The 18,982-nt window shown below is 38.7% G+C and overlaps 3 protein-coding genes across 4 annotated transcripts; 2 read left to right on the top strand and 1 right to left on the bottom strand.

Annotated features, from left to right (window-relative positions):
- Positions 1-257: 257 nt before the first annotated feature.
- Positions 258-14,260, top strand: LOC104592418 (Peptidase S24/S26A/S26B/S26C family protein). Of its 2 annotated transcripts, XM_010251786.3 has the most exons (8): positions 261-435; positions 4,042-4,154; positions 6,675-6,746; positions 10,248-10,283; positions 12,351-12,396; positions 12,624-12,711; positions 13,379-13,436; positions 14,018-14,260. In XM_010251786.3, exons 1-8 carry the CDS (start codon positions 357-359, stop codon positions 14,066-14,068), a joined length of 543 nt encoding a protein of 180 aa, XP_010250088.1. In that variant the 5' UTR covers positions 261-356; the 3' UTR covers positions 14,069-14,260. The 2 variants fall into 2 exon arrangements, with proteins under 2 accessions (XP_088749700.1, XP_010250088.1); XM_088893574.1 differs by lacking the exon at positions 6,675-6,746 and having other exon boundaries at positions 258-435.
- Positions 521-3,328, top strand: LOC104592417 (pentatricopeptide repeat-containing protein At4g32430, mitochondrial). The gene has a single exon (XM_010251785.3). It carries the CDS (start codon positions 769-771, stop codon positions 3,079-3,081), a length of 2,313 nt encoding a protein of 770 aa, XP_010250087.1. The 5' UTR covers positions 521-768; the 3' UTR covers positions 3,082-3,328.
- Positions 14,261-15,035: 775 nt separating the features above from the next.
- Positions 15,036-18,489, bottom strand: LOC104592416 (putative disease resistance protein At1g50180). The gene has a single exon (XM_010251784.3). It carries the CDS (start codon positions 18,201-18,203, stop codon positions 15,345-15,347), a length of 2,859 nt encoding a protein of 952 aa, XP_010250086.1. The 5' UTR covers positions 18,204-18,489; the 3' UTR covers positions 15,036-15,344.
- Positions 18,490-18,982: the final 493 nt, after the last annotated feature.

Here is an 18,982-nt window from a genome sequence, read left to right as displayed (position 1 = left end):
ATTGAACTCCAAAATCAAGTAAGCTGTAGAATCCACGGTCTCGCACTTTCGCAGTTTTTCACTGTCATCGACTCATTTCAGCAGATTATGTGGGACCAACCGTATAGTATGACGTGGTGTATTCTGATTGGCGTAGTTATGAGGTAACGGCATGCAAGATGCAACCTGTCGAACTTGAAGCATATCGTACCGAGTCTACTGACCCATCCGGAGTCGGCTCAGTGGCTGGTTCGGTTTTTAAAACATTGTTTGATTTGTGTCATTGTTTGGAGTTTAGACCAGACGCCGAAAGACTCGACGGCTCGGAACTGTGAGAAACGACTAACGAGGAGGAAGGACGGGGGAAAAATCCGAAAATGGGCTGGATCGGAGAGACCATTGACTCGATCAAATCTTTACAAATCAGGCATGTTCTCTCCCAGGCCGTCAGCCTTGGTTCGTAAAACCCTCCCTCTTCTCTTCATTAGCTGTTTTCCTTGTCATTCACGGATTGTATTTGGTCTGTTGAAATCGTTGCTTGGACATTCTGATTTGATTACTAATCTTTTCCTTTTCTTTTGATTTGAGAGAAAAAAGTCGATGAGTCGATGCTTTAATGCCTCTTACAACGTGAAAGAGTACATGAACATGGATATCACCTTAATTTTGGTCATTTTCTTGGGGATGGACTTAACCCTACTAGAATGTCAGTAATAAGATCCACTTGAATCACAAGTCTGCAACATATAGGTTTAGTTAGATACGACGTTGGTGTGCTGGAGTCGTCTCATGCTTACGCGTCAATTGCATTACGAAAGATTCTTTAGGATAGCTAACCAACGGACGAGAAATACTAAAAGTTATTCCTCATACAAGTATGAACACTACTCTCTCGACCAAAGTCCTCGACAGAACATTGGCTCCATCAACCACTCTATGCTTATGCTTTTACATAGAGGCCATGAGTTGGAAGCTCTTAAATTACTTAGGGAGCAGCTGCGGTGGGGTGGCACCAACACCCTCAATGAGGTTACTGTAGCTGTTGCTCTCAAGGCTTGTCGTGGGGACCCAAAACCCGGGTGCCAAATTCATGGACTTGCAATTTCATCTGGGTTTGATTCGTTTGTCACAGTATCGAATTCTCTGATGAATGTGTACTGCAAATCTGGACAATTTGATCAAGCTTTTGAAATCTTCAAGAACTTAAGTAGCCCGGATATTGTTTCTTGGAACACAGTTCTTTCAGGTTTCCATGAAAGTCAGGATGCGCTAAGATTCACTCTTCAAATGCATCAAACTGGGGTCTCCTTTGATGCTGTGACTTATACTACTGTTCTTAACTTTTGCTCAGATATTCAGGACTGTCTTCTGGGTTTTCAGTTTCATTCCCTTGTAAATAAATCTGGGTTTGACTCTGAAACATTTGTTGGGAATGCACTTATAACAATGTACTCGAGGTGGGGCTATCTAGAAGAAGCTAAGAGATTGTTTGATGAAATGCCCCAAAGAGATTTGGTTTCTTGGAATGCTCTACTTTCAGGCTATGTCCAGGAAGGAAATTATGGGGTAGAAGCAGTTTATACATTTGTTGAATTGGTGAGGGAAGGTATGGAGCTTGATCATGTCTCTTTTTCTAGTGTGATTTCAGCTTGTGGCCATGAAAAAAGCTTGGAACTTGGGAGACAAATACATGGTCTAGTTTTGAGATCTGGGTATGGGACTCATGTTTCAGTTTGTAATGTTCTCATCTCAATGTATTCAAAGTGTGAGGTGGTTGAAGATGCTAATATGGTATTTGAGAGCATGACTGAACGCAATGTGATTTCATGGACGACCATGATTTCTATAAATGAAAAAGATGCTATTTCTCTCTTCATTGATATGAGAAAAGATGGAGTTTATCCAAATGAAGTAACATTTGTTGGATTAATCCATGCTATATCAGTTGAGAATTTGGTAAAAGAAGGGCATACAATTCATGGATTTTGTATAAAAACTGGTTTCTTGTCTGATTTGAATGTTTCCAACAGTTTCATTACCATGTATTCTAAATTTGAGTCCATGAAGGAGTCAAAGAAGATCTTTGATGAGATTAGCTACAAAGAGACCATATCATGGAATGCTTTAATTTCTGGGTACGCACAAAATGGGATGTCTCAAGAAGCTTTACAGACATTCTCCTTAGCAATACTAGAATCCTATCCAAATGAATTTTCTTTTGGCAGTGTTTTAAGTGCAATTGGATCTGCTGAATCTGTATCACTGAGGCAAGGGCAACGGTGCCATTCCTGCATAATCAAACTTGGGTTAAATACCAACCCAGTTGTATCTGGTGCGCTCCTGGACATGTATGCAAAGCGTGGGAGCATTGAAGAGTCACAGAAAATATTTAGTGAATCACCTCAAACAAGCCAAGTTGCTTGGACGGCAATTATCTCTGCCTATGCAAGGCATGGAGACTATGAATCAGTGATGGAACTGTTTGAGGAAATGCAAAGAAAAGCAGTCCCACCAGATTCAATTACCTTTCTATCTGTTCTAACTGCCTGTGGCCGACGTGGGATGGTAGATATGGGTTGTCGAGTATTTGATTCAATGGTCAAAGATCATCACATTGAACCATCCCCTGAACATTATTCATGTGTTGTGGATATGTTGGGCAGGGCAGGGCGGCTTGATGAGGCAGAGGAGTTTGTGCATCAGATGTTAACAAAGCCAGGGTTGTCTGCATTGCAAAGCTTACTTGGGGCTTGTAGGATTCATGGGAATGTCGAAATGGGTAAAAGGGCAGCTGAGGCTTTAATGCAGATGGAACCCATGGAATCTGGTTCTTATGTGCTGATATCTAACATATATGCTGAGAAGGGAGAGTGGGACAAGGTGGCAAAGGTAAGGAAAGGGATGAGAGAAAGGGGAGTAAAGAAGGAGATTGGTTTTAGTTGGGTGGATGTGGTTGGTGGTTCAATGTACATGCATGGGTTTTCCTCAGGTGACAGGTCTCATCCACAAGCTGAGGAGATATGTTGGATGGCAGAATTGTTATGGTCAGAAATGACATCTTTAGAGAGAAAAGAGAGAGGCCTTCTTCAATCTATAATATAGCCCAAAGAGCTGAGTCCCATGAAAGGGAGACACTTGTGGTTTAATTTTTCCCTTTGTCTCTTTCTGTTTTGTCCCCAGATTTTCTCTGTTGAAAGATGAGGAACCTAACTAAAATGGGCAATTTATGGTTTCTTTACTAAATACGCTTGTGTATGGCTTTTCATCCCTTTTGGCATGTAAGGAAACAGAAGTAATTTTCTTGTTCATGAAATGTGAATGCATGTCTGTTCTGGCATTTTTACTCTCACACACAATGTTCTTATTAGATGTTTCTGCCTTAGGCATGTGTTGTGAAATTCTAGTTTCAACTAGATATCGATTATGTGCTATTGTTAAAATCAATTTGAATGTTTGATGTATCTAGGATGTAAACTGTTTTGTGTAAACTCCTTATTCCTTAGCATGGTTTTGCTGACTCCTGAGTTGGCTCCAATCCTACATAGGGGAAGCTGAATCATTGTGCTGACTCCAAATGCACAGGACTCATTAGAGTCAAGTGATTGATTCCATGAAATAATTAAATAATGAAAATTTTGAGTATATAGTAATCATACCAACTTTAGCTTCAGCCATTAAGGAGCTCACAACCTCCTTAATTACTTAATCATCAAAAGACAAGGCAATAAGTCATTCAGTTTAATCACTTCAACTGTATCAAATGGTCCCTCAACTGTGAAACTATTTTATATTTCCTGTTTCTTGCTTTTGTGTTTGGTTGGCTAATTGTTGTGTATTTGTCTCCCATGTCTCATTTCCTGGACTCTGGGAGCTTTATCTTTAATCAAATTATAGATTAAATCCTTATTGATATGTTGTTAGTGATCAAAAGAGAAAACAATGCCAAGATTCGCACTAGTTTCGAATTAAAATGTTTCTTCATCAATTTTATTTTGTTTTATCTTTCCATTAGGGGGTCTTCTGTATCCACATTTAAAGTTTTTTTCCCTTAATCTGTTTCAGGCATGATTGTTACATCAGCATTAATAATATGGAAAGGATTGATGTGTATCACTGGTAGTGAATCGCCTGTTGTTGTTGTCCTTTCTGGGAGCATGGAACCTGGCTTCAAGAGGGTGAGTCCAATGCTAGTAGGGCTATCTTGAGAACTTAAGTCTAAAATCATTAGTCCTATTCATAGAAAAAACTGTATGTATTGATGAAAAAAAAACAAAAAAAAAAATTCTGTATGCTTTGAAGTTTCAATTAAGTCAGCATATTATTGTATTGTAATCATTATGATATGTGAAAATATAGTATGATATACAGTGAAACTAATCTTCTTTAATGCTAAGCATATGGTCTTTAAAGCAGTATTATTTGACCCTCAAAGGCCATTACCTGATATTGTCCCATCTATCTGGGGTCTTGGGAGGGGTGGACTAGATAAGGACCTAACCTTTGGCATTTCTTTCTGCACATGGTAGTTTCTCTCAGACTTGAACCTCCAGTGTCATGCTTGTCAACCTGAGATTTTACCATAAGTGTTGTGAGACCATATCAGACAAAATTGGAAACATCACTGGTCATGGGCTTACCACATTAACTGACAATTTAGTTGTTCAGCCAGTAAAAATCGTCAAAAGAAGGGGAGTTTTGAAATGGCATCACCAGTTTGAAGATTCAATATCTTATCCAATCTGGGTTTGACAACACTGTTTTAAATAATAACTAGGCAACTAACCTGTTATTTTGTTTGGGATCCACTACTTGTGTTAAATTTTGGTTGGTTTTCTTATTTAATTTAGGAAATTAAATCAGGTTTAATTTGTAATTAAGGACCTATTTTGTCTAAAAAGGGGGACCCACATTAATTAACATGTCAAAATCTTTATGGTGAGTCTTTTATTTGAGTTATAAAAAGTTAGAAAGGTTGGTTCTTATTAATATGGGATCCACTCATCCACATCTTTTGAAGTGAGCACTTTTTTTGAGAGTGGAGATAACTACCTTACCTTTTCTGAGAATGGAGGTAACCATGTGTTTGAGAGTAGATACTTTTAAAGGAGAGGTTACCCATTTGTCTCATGAATAAGCCCTCTGGTCCAAGGTTTTGCTTATATATATATATATTATATTTCCATTATACTACCATTAGAGTTCTATTTGTACCTTTCTTAGATCTATTCTATTTTATCCTTTGTTTTCTATCCCTTTACAGAATGTTTCAGTCAAAGATATCCACATAATAATGGCTTTGGAGGGTGTTACGTCTCCTTAAATTTGTCAGGAAATAGTATTTTTTTATTGAACAAGTCTTCTTCCCATCATCATCATCATCCACGTCTTATCCCAACTATGTGGGGTTGGCTACATTAATCCTGTTTCACCAATCTGTTCTATTTAAAATCATATCCACTGTTATTCATGAGGGTTTGGCAAAAGTTTTAGTAGTAATTCAGAAGGGCAAGCATTTCAGATCATGAAGAAAGGTTGAGGTGTCCTTTGAATCTTCATTTAACTATACTGTTCTCATGGGTGCCATGATGGGCTAATTACATATTGGACATTCTTGTGAAGGATACATATATATTTGAGTCCATTGGCTGTTTTTTGTTTGCCACTTCTCTGTTCTGCTATGGCTTGATGGTCTGTCTGTCTCTCATTTCATGTATTTGTTACTAAAATTCTTGGTAATTATAAAAAGAGTTTCAAATAAACATTGTTGAAAACAAAAGACCCCAATGGCAAATTACAAACATAAAAAATTTTCAGTTCTAACTTCTAAGCCTTCACATATCTAGTGGAAAATGTGGAAAGTGATGTTGGTCAGCCATTCCAATAGCAGTGTTGTGGGCTTTTGGTATGAAAGGAACAGTAGAATATTTGAGCGGAAATCATCATCCAAAGAAATGGTGATTAATGTAGTGGTTGAAGAACTTAGGAACTGGTTGTCTAATACACAATGTATTTAAAGATAATACTTTTTCTGCTTCTTTTTTGAAAGTGGATTTTTTTTGAAAGGCCCTAAATGGATATACATGTACATTACCTCATTGTAGGGGCCATTACTTGGTGTAATGGTAAAATCTCGGGCTGGCAAGTGTGAGAACATGGGTTTGAGTCTGAGGAGCTATCACTTTATGCCAAAAGAAAATGTTGAAGGTTAGGACCATATCCAGTCTACCCCTTCCAAGACACCAGATTGCTGGGACCAACATTGGGTTATGGCCTTTATGTGCAGCACCTCATTGTACTGAGGTCCATACCTCTTTCTTGCTATTAATGAAACTTACCTTACTATTTCTCAAAAAAAAAAGTTAAGAATCAAAATGCTCAATAAGAAAGCTATTGCCTCTATAATTCTCATATTGAAACATTATCTCAGTTTTTGTACTTCATATGGTTAAGAACTTGGCTAATGGTATAATTTACCTTGATATTGTGCTTCATTCATAGATTGCCACCATTTATTTAGAACTTACCCCATGTGGTTAAGAATTTAACTTGCCTACTGTTAAACATGCCCAATCTGGTATAGTTTACTCATGTGGTGCATAGATTGTCACCATCTTATATATAACTTAGCTGCACAATAATTTCTGTTCTTTTTTTTTTTAATTCCGCTGCAACTATACTCATTTCTGTTCTTGCAGGGTGACATTTTGTTTTTGCACATGAGTAAGGATCCTATTCGTGCAGGGGAAATTGTCGTGTTTAATGTTGATGTATGTGCCTTTTCATTTTGTTAATTGTTTCTTTTTTTGGATTTGTGTGTTCTTCTCTTGCTTGACATTATCATTGTTTGATTTCCCATGGCCAAACAAGCTATCTTATGATTAGGTTTTTTGTTACGGTAGCATGGCCCATATTCTGAACATTGTAGAAAAGGTTTAATTGATTCTAATTGTGAATCATATCATAAATCATATGATTTTTTTTAATGTTTCTTAGAAGTGCGCCAAAAAATTAAAACATAACTGCCAAAAACTCTTATATAAGAAAGTAAATTTACCCCATTTTATCTGTATCTACCATAATGTACATAATAAACAGGGTTTATTGCTTGTACACTACAGTCAAAGATTATATGATTAAGTTTGACTTAAAAATCAATTAAGGCACATATAGTGGCTCTTTAACCTACAATATGATAGAAAATAAATTCAATAAGGTTTCTAAATAGGTCTTAAATAGCCTAAATAAATCTTATTCTAGTAAAGATTTTAACCAGTGCCCTTTGAACAATATTAAAAAAACAAAAGATTTTTTTGATAGATGAGTGGTATTTTATTTTATTTTGATGAGTAATAGTAAAATTTTATCAATTTAGAACCTAATTTAGAATTGTAATTTCGTACAACACCCCATGTAGGGATGGCAACTTTCGCGTAAAACTGGGGCCCTGCCCCGCCCCGCCCCGAATTGGGCGGGTTTTCCCCGATCTTAAACAGGGACGGGGCAGGGATGGGTTTTGCCGTTTTGCTTTTGCATATAATTCCCCGAACCCGCCCCGGACTTGGTGGTAAATTATTAAAATATGCCTAGGTTTAACATAAATTTCTAAAACATCTTTAAATGTTCCCCAAATTCCTAAAACCTTTAGGGTCCAATAATTTAATGTTTAAAATGCCCCTAAATTCCCATAATATAATTTCCAAAATGCCCCAAATATGATGTATTTTTAGGTGTTGACTCGGGGAGGGAAAATTTGAGGATTCCTTGTCCCTGATAAGGAGGAGGTGCCCCACCTCAAACCCGCCCCACCACTGGGGACGGGGTAAGGGATTTTGGCTACGGGGCGGGGATGGGAAGGGGGTGCCCCACCCCAAACCTGCCCCATTGCCATTCCTAATCCCATGGAGAGGTGCGAGCTGCAGTCCCTCCTAGAAGCTTACAAGTGTACAATCAGCCTAATAGGAAGCACAAGATGTTACCTCCCCTTGGAACTGTGCATTGAGCAAATAAGCACAATCTAGCCTGAATTACAATTATAATGTAGCCCAAAACAGATCACCCCTTGATACCCCTTGTTTAACCAAAGAATCAGCCATGGCATTTTCCGATCTGCTGACCCACTGAAAACTAACTGCCATATTCCTTGGCAGCCAATTAACTTTCCTTAAAAGGTCCTTGTAACACCAAAAGACTATTTTCTGAATTTGACAGCCAGCCCACTACCACCTTGGAGTACCCCTCAACTATCAAGTTCTCCACTCCAAGTTGATTAGCAACCTGTATACCTTGAAATGTTGCTAGTATCTCAGCTCTTATAGAGTCACCAACTCCCACTGGTCCTGAGAATAAAGATAGGATGTTGCTATCCTTATCTCTCAGAATTCCTCCTATACCTTTTGGCCCTGGATTACCTTGATTGCTTACGTCAAAATTCAGTTTAACCACTCCTTCCGGAGGGGGTTTCCATTCTCCTTGTAGAAGAGTTTTTTGAATTGCACGAATCACATAGATTGTAAGATTCATGAATTAGTGTAAGATTTTTTAAGAAAAAGATTCAGACAATAATTGAATTGAAAACCTTGGAATTCATAATTTGAGTTGTGAATCACGTTGTAAATTGTAAGATTTTAACAATAATACGTGTGCCTCCATCAAGTACAGCATTCTATTTTATGATACCCAGATACCTGTACAAGGGTGCCATATTGTGTAGGATACTCCAATTTTTTATGAAAGTTTCCTTTTCTTCTAATAATTTTTCTTTTTTATTTGTTACCCTAAAAATACTCCAATTTTTTGTGAAAATTTCATATCCAACATTGTGTCTAGCAATGTCCTTGCTGCATTTGGGTAACACAGTTTATGTTTGGAAAGAAATCTCTCTATTAGCAGTCAAATGATTTCCATTATGGAGGACCTACCCTATGTTGACTTGTTATGTAAGTTGTAGTGTGAATGCCACTTGAAGGTATGTGCTTTGGAGTCAAACCTGTTTGATCCCAAATTCCTGAGATAGGGGGTTTCCAGTAAGATGGATCTGTCAACTGTACAGGTCATTATTACCATTCTATACGTCCAGGATTTTTCAGCAACACAGAGAATCTCAAATTCATTAATAATTAAAAAACAGGTTACAACAAGAAGTTGTGAGAAACTAGCAAACCCATTACAGGACTAGCCACCCAACACTATATTACGATTGTGCTCAGTACATATGTTGTCTTTGAACCCCTTGCTTAACTAAACTATCTGCTAAGCTGTTAGCAGATCTTCTAACCCATCTTATTTGAACATTCGTGCCTTTTGACAGCCATTTGAAGCTGTCAAATCACCTCACATTTTTTTTCAATTATCCCACTACTATCTTTGAATCACCTTTAATGATCAAACTAGCAATTTCCAATTCTTTGGCTTTCTCAACCCAAAAACTGCTGCTAAAAACTTTGCTTTTATCGAACCACCTTGCTCAATTGGGCCTGAAAACAAGGCACATATAACACCACCCTCATCTCTAATCACCTCTCCAATTCTTGAGGGACCCGGATTGCTGACACTACTACCATTAAAATTCAGTTTCATCCAACCACTCACTGGAGGTGACAAACCTCTAGAATTTTTTGTTTCCTAGAGGAAGAGTCAGCTATGCCCCCTGCACTCCTAAACTCCTGAAGAAATGCACTTTGAAGTCTGTAAAGAGTTTCAAGGTCTTTACCCAATGTGCAACTCTTAGAGTTATGAGCTTTATCGCTGTCTCTTTGCTCCTCTCATTCACCCCCAAAATGTCTTGTGTTTCTTTCTTTCCACACTGTCTAAATCACTGCTGCCCTTGTACACTTCCCACACTGAGCAATAGCTTGAAATATCTTTTTGGTTTATAAAATAACCAGTTCAGTTTGCATCACTGTATGAGGACGTATCTATAGACCTACTAATAATTAACCAGATATCAACATAGTGACGAATCTAGAAAGTAGAAACTGTCATCTAATGATGATCATCCAAACCTGTAGTCTATAATAGACTTTTTGCATTGGCTAACAAAACATATGGGGTGGGCAAAAATAGTTTTTTGATGTAAGAAATTGTCAAAAAACCTTTGATTTACCTGAGGATTTGATATATGATGCTTAGTATTTTGTTCTGACCTTCTGTTGCAAATATTGCCCTCAGCTAGAGATATAGATGCATTATGTTTGGTGTACTTTTGGCTAATCGGTTATTACTTATTGCTAATATCATTAATTCTACACTTTTTTTTTTCTTTTCATTAGGGACGTGAAATTCCAATTGTCCATCGGGTAATTAAGGTAACTTCTATGTGGAAAACTTGTGTTTTGTTCAATTATTTCCTTTCAATATTACACTACATGAAATAGGAATAATTATCAAAAAATATATGAAATAGGAATATCTGAATTTGCCTTGTATTAATTTTGTGCATTTTGGATTATTTCTTTGGTAAGTGGATAAAGGATTTCATTATTGCAGGAGAGAGAGGTTCTCTCAACAAGTACAAGAATCTAAGGAAAATAAAATTAGAGGGAACCAAATAAATAAGCCTCATGCCTTCATCCCTTACAATACAATAGTAGATTCAAATATATGCTGTTTCCATCTACTTTCAAAAAGACTTTGGCTGATTCCTCTAAATTGCTTCAAGATCAGGGCCCATCGTATTAGGGTTCTCCCTATTTTGCCGATCATGGTCTCTAGAGAGAGACTCGGATTTTAAGATTCTCATATTTTACTCATGTCATATGGACCAACACAAAATAAATGATGGAGGATTCCATAGGATTGTCCCTCTAATACTAAAGCCTTCACCCCTTGAAGCCTGAACCAACTGGGCTAAGCTCCCTAGAGCCACCCACTGCCTATGGAATAATTTTGAAAAATGTCTAGGGCTAATGGTCTTTCTTTGTGTCTCTTGGCTTCCACAAAAGGTCCCTCATTAGTTTCTCTAGTTGATTGGCCATTTTGGTGGGGATCCTAAAGGTAGATAGGTAGTAGACTGTAGACTGGCAAATTAGTCAAGGTTGACTTTATTAGAGTTATTCTACCCCCTAAAGAAATATAACTTCTCTTCCACCTTGCAAGCCTCTTTGTAAACCTTTTCACTACTGGATACCAGGAGCTATTAGAATTTGGGTTCCCTCCCAAGGGTAGTCCCAAGTACTGTAATGGCCATTCTCCATTTTTCCTACCTCACAACCCAACATTCTAGCAAGGTTTTCTACCTCCCCTTTCTTTTTATTTAAGCCCGCTACACAACTCTTATTCCAGTTCACTTCGAGACCCTTTCGAAGTGTGTTACCATCCTTTGTAGATTAATCGTTTCCTCCCTTTCCCCTTCACAGAACATAACAATATCATCTATAAATTGTAAATGAGTAACCGCTACATTATTCCCCCCAACTCTCCAGCCTCTAATTAAATTATTAGCATCAGCCCTTGAAATTAAATCATTCCGCACATTTTCTATTGAAGTGAAAAGGAAGGGGGCGAGGGGATCTTCTTGTTGAAGGCCCCTTTTAGCTGGAAAGAAGTCCCTAGCTACTCCAGGAAGAAATACAACCCTTCATCCATTTACACCATCTCGCTCCAAAATCTCTCAATCTTAAAACTTCTAATAGAAAGTCCCAGTCCACCAAATTATAAGCTTTCTCCAAGTCCAATTTACAGACTAGGCCTTTTTCCTTTCTCCTTTTCTTGAAATCCACACATTCATTAGCAATGAGGATATGGTCAATTATTTGTCTTCAAACACAAAGGCCCCTTGATTTGGAGGGATCAAAGAGGGAAGGACTTTTTTAATCCTCTCAGCCAACACTTTAGAGATAATTTTATACGTGCTTCCCACTAGGCTTATGGGTCTAAAATCCTTTGGATGATCTGCATTTGCTTTCTTAGGGACCAAGGCAATAAAAGTTGCATTTGCCCCTGAGTTGAATTTACCCCTTTCAAAAGATTCATCGAACACTTCCACTAGATCAAGACAAAAATGCCTTCTTTGCTGCTTATGAATAAACAAATGAATAAATAGGACAGGAAAGCCTATGTCAAGCTGATCAACTGGTAGAATCTTCAACCTTGTTGACTCAATTGAATCTCTCCTTACAGATAGGATGATTGTATGAAATTGAAAAGATAGTCCATGCCATGGACAAAGGGTAGTAGCATGTAGTAACACAAGGAGCCCTTCTGGGTGTGTATCTGGGAAAAACATAAATGATGGTTCCTGAAACAACTTTCCTTAATGAATTCTCATTTGGGTTGATATTGAATAGTTATTTTTTTTTTAATCTGTATATGTGCATATATGTGTGAATTTTCATCTTTGGTTATTTTGTACTTAGTACTGATTTCTTTGGTAGGTTCATGAACGGCAAGATACAGGAGAAGTTGATATTCTCACCAAAGGTACCATATTCCTCAAAATCAAGACTTCTAACAAGAGAAATCATCTGTAAGCTAGTATTGGGTTATTCATAATTCAGTGAAGGCATCATGTCCAATTGATTTTTTAATGTCTCAACAAATATTGCTGGTTCTAATCTCATTCTTCCTAAATTGTTATATTCTACTAACACAAGAGACTACCACCCTGATGGTATGCTGATTTTCTCTTCTCTTCATTTTCTGGTCAGGTGATAACAATTTTGGGGACGATAGGCTTTTGTATGCTCAAGGTCAGCTCTGGCTTCAGCGGCACCATATCATGGGGAGAGCTGTTGGGTAAATATCTTGAGCATTTTATTTCTTTATCTGGTGCAAGGACATAGGCCACTTGCATTCAGAAGTGGCCATAATTTACATATCCTCATCTCCTAGGTAGTGTGGGTGTATTTGACCTTTGTCTTATATTGTATATAAACTTTACATGGATTCAATATTAGTGCAGTATTATAGTTTCTGCTCTGCATGATCTGCTATCATTTTGGAGCTCTGTGGCAAATCTTATCCAACAAAATGTTGTGTTTTTGACATTGTCATGTGTAATTTATTGTCAGTGGTGCAATAGGTCAATGGTTTCATGCATTTAAATTCCATCCATTATTTATGCCTTTTCACTTCATTTAACTCACTTTGCTACTCTGAAAGCAATTGCTCAGTTAATTCCAGGAGGTCAGACTTTGGTTGAGAAGTTGTCTTTATATTTTTGGTATGGTGGTACCATGAGACAACTTCTCTGTCCTGATGGGATTTCTTTGTTACATTTTGTGTTATTCTTTTATTGCATTTACCATGAAAGAATGAGACATATAAATCAAAATTGCAAAGAAGCAAGAGTTTGTATATACCATCTGCCAATTAAAGAAAAATGAGAAGGAAATATAGAAAATATGCTTTATTTATTTATTTATTTATTTGCACTTAGTGATCACCTTTTCTTCTTTGGCAGGTTCTTACCATATGTTGGATGGGTCACCATTATAATGACAGAAAAACCTATTATTAAGGTTTGTTTCTTCAGAATATCTTGTATTTTGTGATAGCTACCACTACGACTAGTAGCTGTTAAACAATTAATCAATAAGAGCTACTAAGTGTGCATCTGTTAATTATTGATAATTAACAATGTTTCCTAATAGAGAATCTGTACAAGGCAAGGATTTTCCTTATAAAGGTTGTTTCCACACACTGTTCTTTTTCTAGTCAGTGTGAACACAAGGAAGACCCTTTTCTTGGGTCTTGTCATAAATTTTCTTAGAAACTGTTCCTTGCTGGTAAGTAACATGTCCACTTAAGAAAAAAAAACAAAGAAAGAAAGAAAAGGTAACATGTCCACCAGAGGGAACTTGTTATACTTATTTATTAAACAAATATAAAAATGTCAAACCTGATATTAAATGTGCCTTTCTCATATCTACGATTAACAAGTTTCTCACTAGAAAAAGTGTGTTACTAGTAGTTAGAAAGCAGCAGATAATTTTGGAATGGTACTTTAAAAAGTTATTTTGGCTTATTCGATAGTACATGAAGTTCACCATGGAGCCATTTATATATTCTAGATTCTGAGTTTTGATATCGTTTCTTGCAGTACATACTCATTGGTGCCCTGGGGTTGATGGTCATAACTTCGAAGGACTGAGGAATGAATTTGAATTGCAAGGCTTTGGTCAACTTCACAGAAGTCATTTCATTTTGATCAGATGCCATCTTTCTTTTCTGTGTACATTGAATAGAAGTCATGATATTTTTGAAAGAATAGATCAATTACTCAAATTGGATGGAAAAGTTGATTATATCACTAGCATTAAAGAGATCAGTTCAATGTTTTTGGTCATTAACTCCGTATAACACAGTTTTCTTTGTTAATCTTTGCTTTCTTCTCACGCTTTGCACCTGTTTTCTGCCCTGACTAGTTACACTTGAAAAAGTTAAAAGCATGTTTGGATGTAACAATAGGGGAGATTACCTTCCAAACTTGCTTAATGTAAACTTTGGAGGCTGATAAAAAACTGTAAAATTTGCGAAAATAGTTTCATAGGGATGCACTTAACAACAAATAGTTCAAATAGGTAATAGTGGCGCATACAGAATACTGGAATGTTCAAAATAGGAGTGACCATATACATACAGATGACTTCCTACATCCTAGGAATCTTGAACGAGTAAAGTGACTGAAATCATAAGTACAGTAGTGTGATCGTGGGCAGGTCTCTGGCAATTGAAAAATCCAATAATCCAATAAAATGAGTGGGTATTCAGGATAAGCAGCACTGTGAGCATGCTTTAGCGGCTTACTGAGGTATGTCTAAAAGCGATAGTATTAGGCACTGGCTTCGCATTTATTCTCCCATCCCCATTCCAAGCAACCAAAACAAAACTTCAAATTTTGTCCTCCGTCGGAGGAAGAGGTCACGACCATGATAAATACACATGGGGCTCAATAGTATTTGGCATTGGGATAAATTGGGTAGCTACTGGTACCAGGTAACTTCATATAATGTCTTTGCCCACATCAATTCTCTACTTGTGCTTCTTCTCTGTGTTGCCCCTTAATTTCTTATAGTACTTGATTCTTTTAACATATAATCCCGAAAAAAAGAAATGAATTTCTTTTCTTATATGGCAAGGTGGCTGCTGAACTTGCACTTATATACAGTTAGTTACAGGCCATCCAATAGCATATACATGTGTTAGAATTAGAAAAGAAGAGAAAATAGTAAGACAGAAAAAGGTGGAATGCAAGCAACAATAAAAGCCTAGGTGAAGGGTGACTGTTGTTATCAGGACATTCACTCAAGTCACTCGGGAAATTAGCAGCTGCTGTTTGTGGAATGTGGATCATTGATCCTGCACAGACAGCACGCTTGTGCTGCTTGCATTCCCTTTTGTTAAAAAATCCTTACTCTGGGTTTATCTCAATTCCACCTTCTACTCGGCCCAAAACGTCTTATGGAGGGCACGTGTGCTATCTTGTACCAATCTTCTCCCACGGTTTCCTGAACCCTGGCATTGAATTCATCCGACATCCAATCCATATACAGTTCCCGTAGTGTGTCCACATTCTGCAATCCATCTGGAAGCATTTTCATGTTTCTACAAGATAAGAGCTCCAACTTTCTAAGACTGGAGAAAGCTCCTTTCCCCACCTCACTCCATTCCTCCAAGTGATCTGCATTTGAAATTATCAAGTGATCAAGCATAGGAAATCCTCCTCCAGGACAAACCATCTGCTTTGTTCTCCATTGGGAGTATGCTATCTTGAGGTACTTGAGTCTTAGCAGCTGACTTAGGGTTGGGAACGGGTCCTCCTCTCCTAGCATGCAGTCTCCAAAGGTAAGGTGAGATAGGTTTGGTGGGAATTCAGAAAGGCTTGGTAGCTTATCTATCCTTACACCGTTTAGACTCAGCCTGTAGAGATTGGGGTGATTGTTCATCACTGATAAGGGAAACACCATTGGATCCCTAAGATATCGATAGACCCCGTGGAACAAAGCTAAGGATTCAAGGCGGTTCAGTTTTGCAATCCAAAAACTTAATGCCTTTGCTTGTGATTGTAAGTCCCCCACCAGACGCAGCTTTCTTACATTGATAAAGCTGTCCCATCCATCCTTCACACGGCTGTTCCTGTCTATGCCCAAGCTCCAAAGCGTCTGAAGCTGGTGGTGGTGGTGGTGGCGGTGATTCTTTGAAGGGTGGTAATAGCCATCAGAGACATAGTCTAGTCTTGGTGGATCCAACACTTGTATCCCATCAAATTCATTAGTCAAGTAGAGGTGCCTCAGTTGTTGCATCATTGAAATTACATTACGCCCCAAGACAATGGAAGTATCCTTTACATCTAGTGTTTGTAGGTTCCAAAGATTGCACAAGGAGGGGGAGAAGGATCCACTCCCTCTTGTCTTTCTCAAGCCTAGGTACCTCAGGTGAATCAATTTACCCACTTCATTGGGTAACTTTGGTAGCCTCACGTACCCCAGATCAAGCACTCTAAGCATTCCAAAGATGAAAGCGACCCTGGTTGTGCTTACAAAGAGTCCATTAATGCTTGAATCAGGAAGCTCACCATTAAGGGACAGAAGAACTGAACGGAGTCGCGGTTGACAGGAGTGGTAATGGTACCACAGCGGTATGTTTTCCTCTGTGTCATTCTTAGAATTCAGAACAAGTCGCCGTGCCCTGGTAGTTAAGGCTGGCTCAGGGGAGGTGCAACCCTGAAACTGAAAAAACTCAACTTCCTTAGCTTTGGATATGGAGAGGTCCCTCAGGAGGTCATGAACACGACACTTCTTCACTGTCCTATCCATCCTTCTTGCCACTACTTGAACCATACTTCTATCACTTAATTCTTCCAAGTAGTCCCCAGCAACATCCTCCACTGCTCTGCCACCTCGTTTCTGAACCAAACCCTCTGCAATCCACAAATGAATTAATCTGCGTGCAGAGATTTCAGAGTCTTCAGGGAAGGATCCAAGGTACAGGAAGCATGGCTTCAAGTACAAGGGCAAATCGTCATAGCTCAGAGCCAAGATTTGAGAACATTGAGTTCTGTCTTGATCCAGTTGCCAATTAATGCGCTCAAGCACTTTTGTCCACTCACTCAAGCTCCTTTCTTTTCTTGACAATATACCTCCTAACACTACAATTGCAAGAGGCAGACCTCCACACTTGTCCACAATCTTCTTCCCAACATTTTCCAGCTGCTCCTGACTCGTCCCCTCGCTAAAACTATTTCCAACCAAGAATGACTTCTTTGAAAACAAGGCCCAACTATTCTCATCGCTCAGAAGTTGCAGTTCATGAACTGGGCTAGCCGGATCAGCATGTAAAGCAACATCTTTACTCCTAGTAGTTAACACTATTCTACTTCCATTACCCATATCAGGAAAGGCTCCTTTGATTTCATCCCAAACATCTGTTACCCAAACATCATCCATGATCACCAAATATCTTCTCTCCTGCAAGAATCTATGGAGCTTCTCCTCCAACTCTTCTACACTCATCTCTTTGGACTCCTTTCTGGGGAGACCCATCACTTTCTTTGCTAAATCCTGTAAAATCTCCTTGGTATTGTAGACCTGAGACACATAAACCCAAGCCCGACACTCCCTGAATTGGCTTCTGACATCTACACTGTTATAAACTTGTTTAGCAAGCGTCGTCTTACCCAGCCCTCCCATGCCCACGATGGAGATCACACTTCGTCGCAGGTTCCATTTATTGATTAGTTGCCCTTTCAATGAATTTATGTCCTCTTCCAGACCAAAGATATCGGGTTCATCAGAGTGAGGGGATATTCGTCTCCGCTCTCGCAATCTTCTGCGAGCAGAGCTGGACCCTTCTCCCACCCTCTCTCCCCCAATCATCTCTTCTTGAATTCCGTAAGTTACTTGTCTTTTGGAGATATCTTCGATCCTGGCTTTGATCCGCTCAATCTCTTGGGAAACCCTGTGCCGATTCAACAAGTCACTGAGGAAGATGGAAGCGTACCTTGTTATGAATCCCCTCCTCCTCTGAACTGCTCTGCTGAGGATGAAATTCTCGATAACGTCCTCTGCATCATACGCAATGTCTCGGAAGTCTGCGACCCAGTTGGTGATTCTCGCATCGCCTTCTTGCTGCTTCTCATCTGCGTGCGTTAAGAAGCATTTCATTTGTCTGAGTTCTCCTTTCATCCATTCGAACTGGTCTCTCACCCCACGCAAGAAAACCGCTTCCTGAATAATGAGTTCAGCAATTTTCTCCACGACGACAGCAACGATAGCCTCGGTTGCCATGGATTCTCTCTTTCCTCCTCCCCCTTCCACCACTAGTCGGTGTTGAGCAGATCAGTGTTCACTGAGGACCCACCCCATGAAGACAAGTCAATCAATGGAAAAAGGCAAAATGCTGATGCTAATATACTGCTATTGCACCTTTAAAGAAGACAGAGACTAAATCATGATCACAGGGATAAAATAGACATGATCAACTTGATTTTGCAGTCCCCAAGATGGGGTCAATCCATGATCCGATGAGCATGGATTGAGCTTCACAGGATTCAGAATTGTGGCGTCTTCCTGGTTCCCCACTAGAGGCTAGATTCAATTATTTATCCGAAGTCTACCAGAATTCATAAAAAAAGTTAGTGTTACAGCTGTGATAATGCTAAAAGCTTATTCTCATTGGATTAAAACAGCAGGCTTGACCTCAGATTTGAAGAGTCAGCAAGAGTGCAGCGTTTGACCAACGATGGCTGCTATGGTGGTGGTCGTATGAGCTCATTTTAACCACCGAGCCATGCTTGGAATCTGCTACAAACAAACAAGATACGTGCACAACGGACTATACTGTTGGTGTGTGGACACAGACTCCGGCTCTTCCCATGTAATACGTTACAAGTGAATCAGGGGTGGGGCCAAAGCTAGAAACCCATCGGATACGGCTGTCTAACAGTATTAGCGGATCCGTGCGACAGGATTTATTGAGAGAAAGGTAAATAATAGAAATGATCATATAGTAAAATACCCCTTAGAGTTTCATGGATTTACTAAAATCTACTTTATAGTTAGCATTT

This window comes from Nelumbo nucifera, chromosome 8 (genome assembly GCF_055504915.1).
Source record: "Nelumbo nucifera cultivar China Antique chromosome 8, China Antique-T2T, whole genome shotgun sequence".
NCBI classification, from domain to species: domain Eukaryota; kingdom Viridiplantae; phylum Streptophyta; class Magnoliopsida; order Proteales; family Nelumbonaceae; genus Nelumbo; species Nelumbo nucifera.
Note: the sequence above shows the minus strand (reverse complement) of the source record. Positions and strands in the feature narration are given on the sequence as shown.

Bases quoted from the DNA above. Each gene is read 5' to 3' on its own strand.
- LOC104592416 (XM_010251784.3), bottom strand. From the start codon at position 18,203: ATGGCAACCGAGGCTATCGTTGCTGTCGTCGTGGAGAAAATTGCTGAA.
- LOC104592417 (XM_010251785.3), top strand. From the start codon at position 769: ATGCTTACGCGTCAATTGCATTACGAAAGATTCTTTAGGATAGCTAAC.
- LOC104592418 (XM_010251786.3), top strand. From the start codon at position 357: ATGGGCTGGATCGGAGAGACCATTGACTCGATCAAATCTTTACAAATC. The intron at 436-4,041 runs GTTCGTAAAACC...AATCTGTTTCAG, and splicing joins CTCCCAGGCCGTCAGCCTTG to GCATGATTGTTACATCAGCA. The intron at 10,284-12,350 runs GTAACTTCTATG...TTTCTTTGGTAG, and splicing joins TTGTCCATCGGGTAATTAAG to GTTCATGAACGGCAAGATAC.